General features: G+C 54.3%; 1 protein-coding gene across 1 annotated transcript in view; it reads right to left on the reverse strand.

Annotated features, from left to right (window-relative positions):
- TBCD (tubulin folding cofactor D) overlaps window positions 1-12,782 on the reverse strand; it is a 148,234-nt gene that overhangs the window by 56,261 nt on the left and 79,191 nt on the right. The window contains exons 15-19 of the mRNA XM_073579958.1: window positions 8,841-8,997; window positions 2,128-2,185; window positions 579-608; window positions 292-377; window positions 46-126 (exon numbers count right to left, since the gene is read on the reverse strand). Coding sequence (XP_073436059.1) covers window positions 46-126; window positions 292-377; window positions 579-608; window positions 2,128-2,185; window positions 8,841-8,997 — 412 coding nt within the window. The remainder of the gene's footprint in view (window positions 1-45; window positions 127-291; window positions 378-578; window positions 609-2,127; window positions 2,186-8,840; window positions 8,998-12,782) is intronic.

The raw sequence follows: 12,782 nt of genomic DNA on the forward strand, positions 1-12,782 counted from the left end.
CTTCAATTTCTGGACTAGTGGATGCCGGGTTATCAGAACACTTACTGGTCCCAGTGACTGATCTTCAGCTCCACCAGGTGATCGATCATGGAGGTGGTGTACTGCGGGAACCCGGCCACGAACACACTGCCGACAGGAACAAAAAGTCCATTAGTCCGGCATCTGATAGACCGGAAGATTGGAGCCACAGAATTCAGAGTCTCGGAACAACCAGAGACAATCCGGAATATCAGCTTAGCTCACGGATACAGTCCGATAATCCGGTAACCCCGTCACCCTCAGCACATTCACCTGATGTTTAGGAAGCAGTTTGCCCGATTTCCAACGGCAAAGTAGTCGGCGGTTGTCAGGATGTCGATGCCGTGCGGAAATGTCCCCTGTGGGGGGGAGACAAGGGGAAACCAGTCAGCGGTGCCACCCACCGAGCAGGGTGCTGCCCCCCCACTGTCACCCAGCTCTCCACACCCCCAGAATGGCGCTGGTGAACCAGGAGGCTCAGGATGAGCAGGTGCACATAAAGGTGGGGGAGAATCGGGCACACCGGGGGTTAACAGTGAAGGCCGTGTCTGTGACCGTACCTGTCGCCCCACGTTCTCCTGGAAGGCGGCCTGCAGAGGACAAAAAGAGAGGTGAGACACAGAGGAGGACACCACCCTCACCGGCCGCCGCGGGGGTGACCAACAACTACCAACGGGGCCGGACAGAAGCAGACAGCAAAGCAAAAGGGCCAGAGCAAATTTCTGCACTGATACACTGTACCGAACCATCAGCTGTGAGACATCAGTGCAGACAATTCTCTGTATGGGATCACCTGCACTGACACACTGTGACGACCCATCAGCTGTGAGACATCATTGCAGACAATTCTCTGTATGGGATCACCTGCACTGATACACTGTTACGACCCTTCAGCTGTGAGACATCAGTGCGGACAATTCTCTGTATGGGATCACCTGCACCAATACACTGTGACGACCCCTTAGCTGTGAGACATGAGTGCAGACTATTCTCTGTATGGGATCACCTGCACCACTGCACCAATACATTGTGACGACCCTTCAGCTGTGAGACATCAGTGCAGACAATTCTCTGTATGGGATCACCTGCACCAATACACTGTGACGACCCCTCAGCTGTGAGACATCAGTGCGGACAATTCTCTGTATGAGATCACCTGCACTGATACACTGTGACGACCCATCAGCCTTGAGACATCAGTGCAGATAATCCTCTATATGGGATCACGGCACTGATACACTGTGACGACCCATCAGGTGTGAGACATCAGTGCAGACAATTCTCTGTATGGGATCACCTGCACCAATACACTGTGACGACCCCTCAGCTGTGAGACATCAGTGCGGACAATTCTCTGTATGAGATCACCTGCACTGATACACTGTGACGACCCATCAGCCTTGAGACATCAGTGCAGATAATCCTCTATATGGGATCACGGCACTGATACACTGTGACGACCCATCAGGTGTGAGACATCAGTGCAGACAATTCTCTGTATGGCATTACCTGCACCAATACACTGTGACGACCCATCATCTGTGAGACATCAGTGCAGATAATCCTCTATATGGGATTACGGCACTGATACACTGTGACAACCCATCAGCTGTGAGACATCAGTGCAGACAATTCTCTTTATGGCATTACCTGCACCAATACACTGTGACGAACTATCAGCTGTGAGACATCAGTGCAGACAATTCTCTGTATGGCATTACCTGCACCAATACACTGTGACAAAAAATCAGCTGTGAGACATCAGTGCAGACAATCCTCTATATGGGATCACCATACACTGTGACGACCCATCAGCTGTGAGATATCAGTGCGGTGTCGTGTTTGCTTTGCAGGAGGCGCTGCCGAGGACCTGCCCCAACCGACAGCGGAGATTGGCCAAAATACACAGCCAAGATGTGTAATAATGGCACCTCAGCCGGGAGAGGCCCCCACTGCGAGCATTAACCCAGTAACCAGAAGCTGCCGTGAAGGGAGGAGACGGGCTGCGTGCGGTCAGCGATGGGCTGCGTGCGGTCAGCGATGGGCTGCGTGCGGTCAGCGATGGGCTGCGTGCGGTCAGCGATGGGCTGCGTGTTGGGGAGCACTTACCGATGCGGCTCGTCTGCAGTTCACATTCCGATCAAAGATGGCAGCAATGATCAGCGCGCTGCAAGACAAAGGGGAAAAGGTGACTATATACGATGGGGGTTGTACTTGTCTTCGAATAGGGACAGGAGACCCCGGATGTTCCCATCACCAATGACACAACTGGCCAAGTCATTGGTACAGTGACCACTACTAAGCGTCAATTAGCTTTCCCAGACCCCAGCAGACGAGGCCCAGATGCCTGCAGATCAGAGCCAGAAAACCCAGCTTTACCCGACCCCTGCAGACAAGTCTCGGATCCCCCAAGCTTCATGCATTACTCGAAGATTAACCAATCAAGATCCTGGAGAAGTTGGGCAATCGCCAATATGGCTACGATTTCTCAAAGCTATTAGGACTCAGCTTTCTAAGGCCTCTGAAGGGCAAATTGGCCTAAATAAAAAAAAAAAAAATAAATAATAAGGATAATGCGAGAGAAGGCAGATCTGCTAATCAGTAGCCTTGGAAAGCTGAGTGACAAGCAAGGTGTCTGCCAGAATAACCCTCAGGGGAATTCCACTAATGTATTATTGATTTATCAGTGCCTGGTGCAGTACTGGTGACCATATGCTGGTCACCCAGCTTTCCCGGGAGCAGAGAGATGCGGCCGGGCTGTGCTGGTCCTACTCCATCAAACAGAATTTCGGAGCTTTTGTTGTGTCAGTTTCTGTGATACTCCGAGAGTCAGGATGGCAAGTCGTGGCTTGTCCTCTGTCACCACGCCTGCCGGGATCAGCAACACCCCCCACCCCCCAGGGCTGACAGCACGTCCTGTGCCGAGGAGACCGGGCACTCACCGACTACTCCCCCCAACATCCCCACCTGCTGGGATCAGCAACACCCCCCCCCCCCCCCCGGGGCTGACAGCACGTCCTGTGCTGAGGAGACCGGGCACTCACCGACTACTCCCCCGAACATCCCCACCTGCCGGGATCAGCAACACCCACCGGGGCTGACAGCACGTCCTGTGCCGAGGAGACCGGGCACTCACCGACTACTCCCCCCAACATCCCCACCTGCTGGGATCAGCAACACCCCCCCCCCCCCCGGGGCTGACAGCACGTCCTGTGCTGAGGAGACCGGGCACTCACCGACTACTCCCCCGAACATCCCCACCTGCCGGGATCAGCAACACCCACCGGGGCTGACAGCACGTCCTGTGCCGAGGAGACCGGGCACTCACCGACTACTCCCCCCAACATCCCCACCTGCTGGGATCAGCAACACCCCCCCCCCCCCCGGGGCTGACAGCACGTCCTGTGCTGAGGAGACCGGGCACTCACCGACTACTCCCCCGAACATCCCCACCTGCCGGGATCAGCAACACCCACCGGGGCTGACAGCACGTCCTGTGCCGAGGAGACCAGGCACTCACCAACTACTCCCCCAAACAATCCAGTTTGCTAAAAAGCACACAGATTACGACCTGTCTCTGACAGTCACTAGAATTGGCTGATAACAGGGAGTAATAGATTGTAGTCTCCTGTCCTACAGTCTCCTCCCCCAGTAATGACTGATAACGGGGAGTAATAGATTGTCGTCTCCTGTCCTACAGTCTCCTCCCCCAGTAATGGCTGATAACAGGGAGGAATAGATTGTAGTCTCCTGTCCTACAGTCTCCTCCCCCAGTAATGGCCGATAACGGGGAGTAATAGATTGTAGACTCCTGTCCTACAGTCTCCTCCCCCAGTAATGGCTGATAACGGGGAGTAATAAGATTGTAGTCTCCTGTCCTACAGTCTCCTCCCCCAGTAATGGCTGATGACGGGGAGTAATAGATTGTAGTCTCCTGTTCTAGTGTCTCCTCCCCCAGTAATGGCTGATAACGGGGAGTATTAGATTGTAGTCTCCTGTCCTACAGTCTCCTCCCCCAGTAATGGCTGATAACGGGGAGTAATAGATTGTAGTCTCCTGTCCTACAGTCTCCTCCCCCAGTAATGGCTGATAACGGGGAGTAATAGATTGTAGTCTTCTGTCCTACAGTCTCCTCCCCAGTAATGGCTGATAACGGGGAGTAATAGATTGTAGTCTCCTGTCCTACAGTCTCCTCCCCCAGTAATGGCTGATGACGGGGAGTAATAGATTGTAGTCTCCTGTCCTACAGTCTCCTCCCCCAGTAATGACTGATAACGGGGAGTAATAGATTGTAGTCTCCTGTCCTACTGTCTCCTCCCCCAGTAATGACTGATAACGGGGAGTAATAGATTGTAGTCTCCTGTCCTACAGTCTCCTCCCCAGTAATGACTGATAACGGGGAGAAATAGATTGTAGTCTCCTGTCCTACTGTCTCCTCCCCCAGTAATGACTGATAACGGGGAGAAATAGATTGTAGTCTCCTGTCCTACAGTCTCCTCCCCCAGTAATGGCCGATTACAGGGAGTAATAGATTGTAGTCTCCTGTCCTACAGTCTCCTCCCCCAGTAATGGCTGATAACGGGGAGTAAAAGATTGTAGTCTCCTCCCCCAGTAATGGCTGGTCACGGGGAGTAATAGATTGTAGTCTCCTGTTCTACAGTCTCCTCCCCCAGTAATGGCTGATAACAGGGAGTAATAGATTGTAGTCTCCTGTCCTACAGTCTCCTCCCCCAGTAATGGCTGATAACGGGGAGTAAAAGATTGTAGTCTCCTCCTCCAGTAATGGCTGATAACAGGGAGTAATAGATTGTAGTCTCCCGTCCTACAGTCTCCTCCCCCTGTAATGGCTGATAACGGGGAGTAATAGATTGTAGTCTCCTGTCCTACAGTCTCCTCCCCAGTAATAGCTGATAACAGGGAGTAATAGATTGTAGTCTCCTGTCCTACAGTCTCCTCCCCCAGTAATGGCTGATAACGGGGAGTAATAGATTGTAGTCTCCTCCCTCAGTAATGGCTGATAACGGGGAGTAACAGATTGTAGTCTCCTGTCCTACAGTCTCCTCCCCCAGAAATGGCGATAACCGGGAGTAATAGATTGTAGTCTCCTCCCCCAGTAATGGCTGATAATGGGGAGTAATAGATTGTAGTCTCCTGTCCTACAGTCTCCTCCTCTAGTAATGGCTGATAACAGGGAGTAATAGATTGTAGTCTCCTGTCCTACAGTCTCCTCCCCCTGTAATGGCTGATAACGGGGAGTAATAGATTGTAGTCTCCCGTCCTACAGTCTCCTCCCCCTGTAATGGCTGATAACGGGGAGTAATAGATTGTAGTCTCCTGTCCTACAGTCTCCTCCCCCAGTAATGGCTGATAACGGGGAGTAATAGATTGTAGTCTCCTGTCCTACAGTCTCCTCCCCAGTAATGACTGATAACGGGGAGTAATAGATTGTAGTCTCCTGTTCTACAGTCTCCTCCCCCTGTAATTGCTGATAATGGTGAGTAATAGATTGTAGTGTCCTGTCCTACAGTCTCCTCCCCAGTAATGGCTGATAACAGGGAGTAATAGATTGTAGTCTCCCGTCCTACAGTCTCCTCCCCCAGTAATGGCTGATAACGGGGAGTAATAGATTGTAGTCTCCTCCCCCAGTAATGGCTGATAATGGGGAGTAATAGATTGTAGTCTCCTGTCCTACAGTCTCCTCCCCCAGTAATGGCTGATAACGAGGAGTAATAGATTGTAGTCTCCTGTCCTACAGTCTCCTCCTCTAGTAATGGCTGATAACAGGGAGTAATAGATTGTAGTCTCCCGTCCTACAGTCTCCTCCCCCTGTAGTGGCTGATAACGGGGAGTAATAGATTGTAGTCTCCTGTCCTACAGTCTCCTCCCCAGTAATGACTGATAACGGGGAGTAATAGATTGTAGTCTCCCGTCCTACAGTCTCCTCCCCCTGTAATGGCTGATAACGGGGAGTAATAGATTGTAGTCTCCTGTCCTACAGTCTCCTCCCCAGTAATAGCTGATAACAGGGAGTAATAGATTGTAGTCTCCTGTCCTACAGTCTCCTCCCCAGTAATAGCTGATAACAGGGAGTAATAGATTGTAGTCTCCTGTCCTACAGTCTCCTCCCCCAGTAATGGCTGATAACGGGGAGTAATAGATTGTAGTCTCCTCCCTCAGTAATGGCTGATAACGGGGAGTAACAGATTGTAGTCTCCTGTCCTACAGTCTCCTCCCCCAGAAATGGCGATAACCGGGAGTAATAGATTGTAGTCTCCTCCCCCAGTAATGGCTGATAATGGTGAGTAATAGATTGTAGTGTCCTGTCCTACAGTCACCTCCCCAGTAATGGCTGATAACAGGGAGTAATAGATTGTAGTCTCCCGTCCTACAGTCTCCTCCCCCTGTAATGGCTGATAACGGGGAGTAATAGATTGTAGTCTCCTGTCCTACAGTCTCCTCCCCAGTAATGACTGATAACAGGGAGTAATAGATTGTAGTCTCCTGTCCTACAGTCTCCTCCCCCAGTAATGGCTGATAACGGGGAGTAATAGATTGTAGTCTCCTGTCCTACAGTCTCCTCCCCAGTAATGGCTGATAACAGGGAGTAATAGATTGTAGTCTCCCGTCCTACAGTCTCCTCCCCCTGTAATGGCTGATAACGGGGAGTAATAGATTGTAGTCTCCTGTCCTACAGTCTCCTCCCCAGTAATGACTGATAACAGGGAGTAATAGATTGTAGTCTCCCGTCCTACAGTCTCCTCCCCCTGTAATGGCTGATAACGGGGAGTAATAGATTGTAGTCTCCTGTCCTACAGTCTCCTCCCCAGTAATGACTGATAACGGGGAGTAATAGATTGTAGTCTCCTGTTCTACAGTCTCCTCCCCAGTAATAGCTGATAACAGGGAGTAATAGATTGTAGTCTCCTGTCCTACAGTCTCCTCCCCCAGTAATGGCTGATAACAGGGAGTAATAGATTGTAGTCTCCTGTTCTACAGTCTCCTCCCCAGTAATGGCTGATAACAGGGAGTAATAGATTGTAGTGTCCTGTCCTACAGTCTCATCAGCCATTACTGGGGAGAGCGGGGAGTAATAGATTGTAGTCTCCTGTCCTACAGTCTCCTCCCCCAGTAATGACTGATAACGGGGAGTAATAGATTGTAGTCTCCTCCTCTAGTAATGGCTGATAACGGGGAGTAATAGATTGTAGTCTCCTGTCATACAGCGCCTCCTATCTCAGCTTCCTTGCCTGAAGCGCCATGGCAGTAGGTGCCGCCATAAGCCATAGCTCCAGGCCCCACATCTCCCGGCTGTAGGACAAGCCCTGCGGCATCTAATCTCACAGTGCGAGGAAAGCCGCCACACCCGCCGCCTTCTCCTGCCACAGACAGAGCTCAGGGGGGAGAGGGATGTGCGGCCGTCCTGTACAGCTCCAGGGAGCAGAGATACTGCACCAGCACCTCACCTGTGTACAGGACACCCACCCAGTATGTGTGAAACCCCATCATGTGTGATCAGGGGTGTAGCCAGCGATGGGGGCAAGACAATTACTTAGCGCCCCCTAACCACTCACCAAGTCCCTATGATCAGTGCTGCACCTCTGTGATACATGTGGACTGCAAGAAATACTGATGTCTTTACACTTTTCCCTACTGTTATTTTTCTTTTTGGCCAAAAATGAAAATTACATTTTAAAAATTAAAACCTCTAGCACCTCCTCCCTGTCTGTCTGCTAGCTAGCTCCTCTTCCCAGCATCTGTCTGCCTCTAGCTCCTCCTCCCAGCCTCTGTCTGCCTCTAGCTCCTCCTCCCCAGCCTCTGTCTGCCTCTAGCTCCTCCCCTGAGTGCAGACTATTCCCATGAGCGTTTCGTCCAGGAGGAGGATTCAGCCTCCTCTGATCAGATCCATTATCGCCTCTTATTATCCAGTGTAATATTCATTTATACGATAAAACCGCTGGGGCCTCCAAGCCTCCACACAGAGCCCAATGATCGCCCCTGTATTGTGCCCGCGACCTCTTCAGTCTCCGTACAAGGCTCCTCCCGTGCCGCCGTCTCCGTACGTGTCTCCACCTCCGTACGTGGCTCCTCCGTGCCGCCGTCTCCGTACGTGGCTCCTCCGTGCCGCCGTCTCCGTACGTGGCTCCTCCGTGCCGCCGTCTCCGTACGTGGCTCCTCCGTGCCGCCGTCTCCGTACGTGGCTCCTCCGTGCCGCCGTCTCCGTACGTGGCTCCTCTGTCTCCGAACACGGCTCCTCCATGCCACCTTCTCCGTACATGGCTCCTCCGTGCCGCCATCTCCGTACATGGCTCCTCCCGTGCTACCATCTCCGTACATGTCATACAATAAAGCCCGATGCAGGGAGTGGCGGCACACCCCGAGAATGCTGACGCTGTGCGGTCCCCTAAGCCTCGCCGGTGATTCACGGCCTCTAATCCAGCTATAAAGCAAGAGGACGTCAGACACGAGGAGCCAGTGCCATATCATGGAACCTCGTAGTGGGGTCTCATCAGTCCGGACCCCCCATGTATCCTAGTATAGATACTGCATATGGGGGATTCACCCCTGTTCTCAGCTGAGGGTTCGACAGGCAGTGCCCCTTGTATACCAAACATTACAGCAAACGATAAGGATATAGGGTGTCCTGTGCCCATGACAACCCGTCCGACTCTTCATCCATGCACAGGTCCTGGCATCTCTATGGTTACGGAGGTCCTACGGGCTCAAATCACCAAGAACTGTGACCCAGAGCAAAGAGCAAGAAGGTTTGTCATAAGGACACAGGCGCAGCAGGTAACGAGGACAATAAAGGTGGGGACACTTACTTTGCAATGTGATTAACAAACGGTTTCATCTCCAGGGGGTCGTAGGCGCGAGCGAAGGCCCAGCACACGTAGCAGGCGGCGTCCCGGACGTTGGAGCCCACGCTGCAGGCGCCTCGCTTCTCGTCGTACACCAGGGCCTTCAGTATGACGGGGACGACTGTGGAGGAAACAACCAGGGTCAACCAGAGGGGAGAGACACAAATAGGCGAGTGGTCCAAAAACCCCAGCAATCACTACAAATGTGAGAGTGGTCAAGTGCCGGGACCCCAACAATCACTACAAAGGGAGAGGGGTCAAGTGTCGGGACCCCAACAATCGCTACAAAGGGAGAGGGGTCAAGTGTCGAATCCCCTCCCTCCATTTAACAAACGCTGCTCTCCTCCCTCAGTTTTACATAGGCGGCTCCCCTACCTCCTTCTGTCTCTCATAGTCGGCTCCCCTCCCTCTTTCTCACGTACGCGGCTCCCCTCCTTCCGTCTCACGTACGCGGCTCCCCTCCCTCCGGCCTCACATATACAGCTCCCCTCCCTCTGTCTCACGTATGCAGTTACCCTCCCTCTGTTTTACATACGCGGCTCCCCTCTCTCCGTCTCACGTATGCAGCTCCCGTCCCTCCGTCTCACGTATGCAGCTCCCGTCCCTCCGTCTCACGTATGCAGCTCCCCGTCCCTCCGTCTCACGTATGCAGCTCCCGTCCCTCCGTCTCACGTATGCAGCTCCCGTCCCTCCGTCTCACGTATGCAGCTCCCCTCTCTCCGTCTCACGTATGCAGCTCCCCTCTCTCCGTCTCACGTATGCAGCTCCCATCTCTCCGTCTCACGTATGCAGCTCCCCTCTCTCCGTCTCACGTATGCAGCTCCCCTCTCTCCGTCTCACGTATGCAGCTCCCCTCTCTCCGTCTCACGTATGCAGCTCCCCTCTCTCCGTCTCACGTATGCAGCTCCCCTCTCTCCGTCTCACGTATGCAGCTCCCCTCTCTCCGTCTCACGTATGCAGCTCCCCTCTCTCCGTCTCACGTATGCAGCTCCCCTCTCTCCGTCTCACGTATGCAGCTCCCCTCTCTCCGTCTCACGTATGCAGCTCCCCTCTCTCCGTCTCACGTATGCAGCTCCCCTCTCTCCGTCTCACGTATGCAGCTCCCCTCTCTCCGTCTCACGTATGCAGCTCCCCTCTCTCCGTCTCACGTATGCAGCTCCCCTCTCTCCGTCTCACGTATGCAGCTCCCCTCTCTCCGTCTCACGTATGCAGCTCCCCTCTCTCCGTCTCACGTATGCAGCTCCCCTCTCTCCGTCTCACGTATGCAGCTCCCCTCTCTCCGTCTCACGTATGCAGCTCCCCTCTCTCCGTCTCACGTATGCAGCTCCCCTCCCTCCGTCTCACGTATGCAGCTCCCCTCTCTCCGTCTCACGTATGCAGCTCCCCTCCCTCCGTCTCACGTATGCAGCTCCCCTCTCTCCGTCTCACGTATGCAGCTCCCCTCTCTCCGTCTCACGTATGCAGCTCCCCTCTCTCCGTCTCACGTATGCAGCTCCCCTCTCTCCGTCTCACGTATGCAGCTCCCCTCCCTCCGTCTCACGTATGCAGCTCCCCTCCCTCCGTCTCACGTATGCAGCTCCCCTCTCTCCGTCTCACGTATGCAGCTCCCCTCTCTCCGTCTCACGTATGCAGCTCCCCTCTCTCCGTCTCACGTATGCAGCTCCCCTCTCTCCGTCTCACGTATGCAGCTCCCCTCTCTCCGTCTCACGTATGCAGCTCCCCTCTCTCCGTCTCACGTATGCAGCTCCCCTCTCTCCGTCTCACGTATGCAGCTCCCCTCTCTCCGTCTCACGTATGCAGCTCCCCTCTCTCCGTCTCACGTATGCAGCTCCCCTCTCTCCGTCTCACGTATGCAGCTCCCCTCTCTCCGTCTCACGTATGCAGCTCCCCTCTCTCCGTCTCACGTATGCAGCTCCCCTCTCTCCGTCTCACGTATGCAGCTCCCCTCTCTCCGTCTCACGTATGCAGCTCCCCTCTCTCCGTCTCACGTATGCAGCTCCCCTCTCTCCGTCTCACGTATGCAGCTCCCCTCCCTCCGTCTCACGTATGCAGCTCCCCTCTCTCCGTCTCACGTATGCAGCTCCCCTCTCTCCGTCTCACGTATGCAGCTCCCCTCCCTCTGTCTCACGTATGCAGCTCCCCTCCCTCTGTCTCACGTATGCAGCTCCCCTCCCTCTGTCTCATGTATGCAGCTCCCCTCCCTCATTTTTACATACGCGGCTCCCCTCTCTCCGTCTCACGTATGCAGCTCCCCTCCCTCTGTCTCACGTATGCAGCTCCCCTCCCTCATTTTTACATACGCAGCTCCCCTCCCTCCATCTCACGTATGCAGCTCCCCTCTCTCCGTCTCACGTATGCAGCTCCCCTCCCTCTGTCTCACGTATGCAGCTCCCCTCCCTCTGTCTCACGTATGCAGCTCCCCTCCCTCATTTTTACATACGCGGCTCCCCTCTCTCCGTCTCACGTATGCAGCTCCCCTCCCTCTGTCTCACGTATGCAGCTCCCCTCCCTCTGTCTCACGTATGCAGCTCCCCTCCCTCTGTCTCATGTATGCAGCTCCCCTCCCTCATTTTTACATACGCGGCTCCCCTCTCTCCGTCTCACGTATGCAGCTCCCCTCCCTCTGTCTCACGTATGCAGCTCCCCTCCCTCATTTTTACATACGCAGCTCCCCTCCCTCCATCTCACGTATGCAGCTCCCCTCTCTCCGTCTCACGTATGCAGCTCCCCTCCCTCTGTCTCACGTATGCAGCTCCCCTCCCTCTGTCTCATGTATGCAGCTCCCCTCCCTCTGTCTCATGTATGCAGCTCCCCTCCCTCATTTTTACATACGCGGCTCCCCTCTCTCCGTCTCACGTATGCAGCTCCCCTCCCTCTGTCTCACGTATGCAGCTCCCCTCCCTCATTTTTACATACGCAGCTCCCCTCCCTCCATCTCACGTATGCAGCTCCCCTCTCTCCGTCTCACGTATGCAGCTCCCCTCCCTCTGTCTCACGTATGCAGCTCCCCTCCCTATGTCTCATGAATGCAGCTCCCCTCCCTCATTTTTACATACACGGCTCCCCTCTCTCCGTCTCACGTATGCAGCTCCCCTCCCTCTGTCTCACGTATGCAGCTCCCCTCCCTCATTTTTACATACGCGGCTCCCCTCCCTCCATCTCACGTATGCAGCTCCCCTCCCTCAGTTTTACGTACGCGGCTCCCCTCCCTCCATCTCACGTATGCAGCTCCCCTCCATCTGTCTCACGTATGCAGCTCCCGTCCCTCTGTCTCACGTATGCAGCTCCCCTCCCTCATTTTTACATACGCGGCTCCCCTCCCTCCATCTCACGTATGCAGCTCCCCTCCCTCAGTTTTACGTACGCGGCTCCCCTCCTCCCTCCTTCTCATGTATGCGGCTCCCCTCCCTCCATCTTACGTATGCTGCTCTCCTCCTTCCATCTCACGTAGGCGGTTCCCTTCCCTCCGTTTTATGTACATGGCTCCCCTCCCTCAGTTTCACGCACGCAGTTCTTCTCCATTTTATGCATACAGACATGAAACCACAACGCTAACAGCTGGGGGTCCCTGACTTATCTCAGGGGGCACACTAACGTCTGCGATGGTTGGGCACCCCCCACCTACACAGAAAACAGCCAATGAGGTCGTCAGGAAACAAGCGGCGGTTAAGTCGGAGCTGACAACCTGCAAGGCTGCCATTACAGATGGAGTTGTCACCCAGCTCTGCTCCCGTCCCGGGAGCTGGGTGCCTGCCGGTGACACAGGTGCCTGCAGCTGTCGGCGCTCCCTGGGGTGCGTGGAGATTGCACATACACGGCGGCCGTCGCTGTGCGCCATTGTGCGGAACAATGCCAGCGGTGTGAGGCTTTTTGTCTCCACTGACTATTCAGGATTAACTTGTAAAT

Source organism: Dendrobates tinctorius, unplaced genomic scaffold (assembly GCF_039654945.1).
Source record: "Dendrobates tinctorius isolate UK_male_01 unplaced genomic scaffold, ASM3965494v1 ptg000063l, whole genome shotgun sequence".
NCBI lineage: Eukaryota > Metazoa > Chordata > Amphibia > Anura > Dendrobatidae > Dendrobates > Dendrobates tinctorius.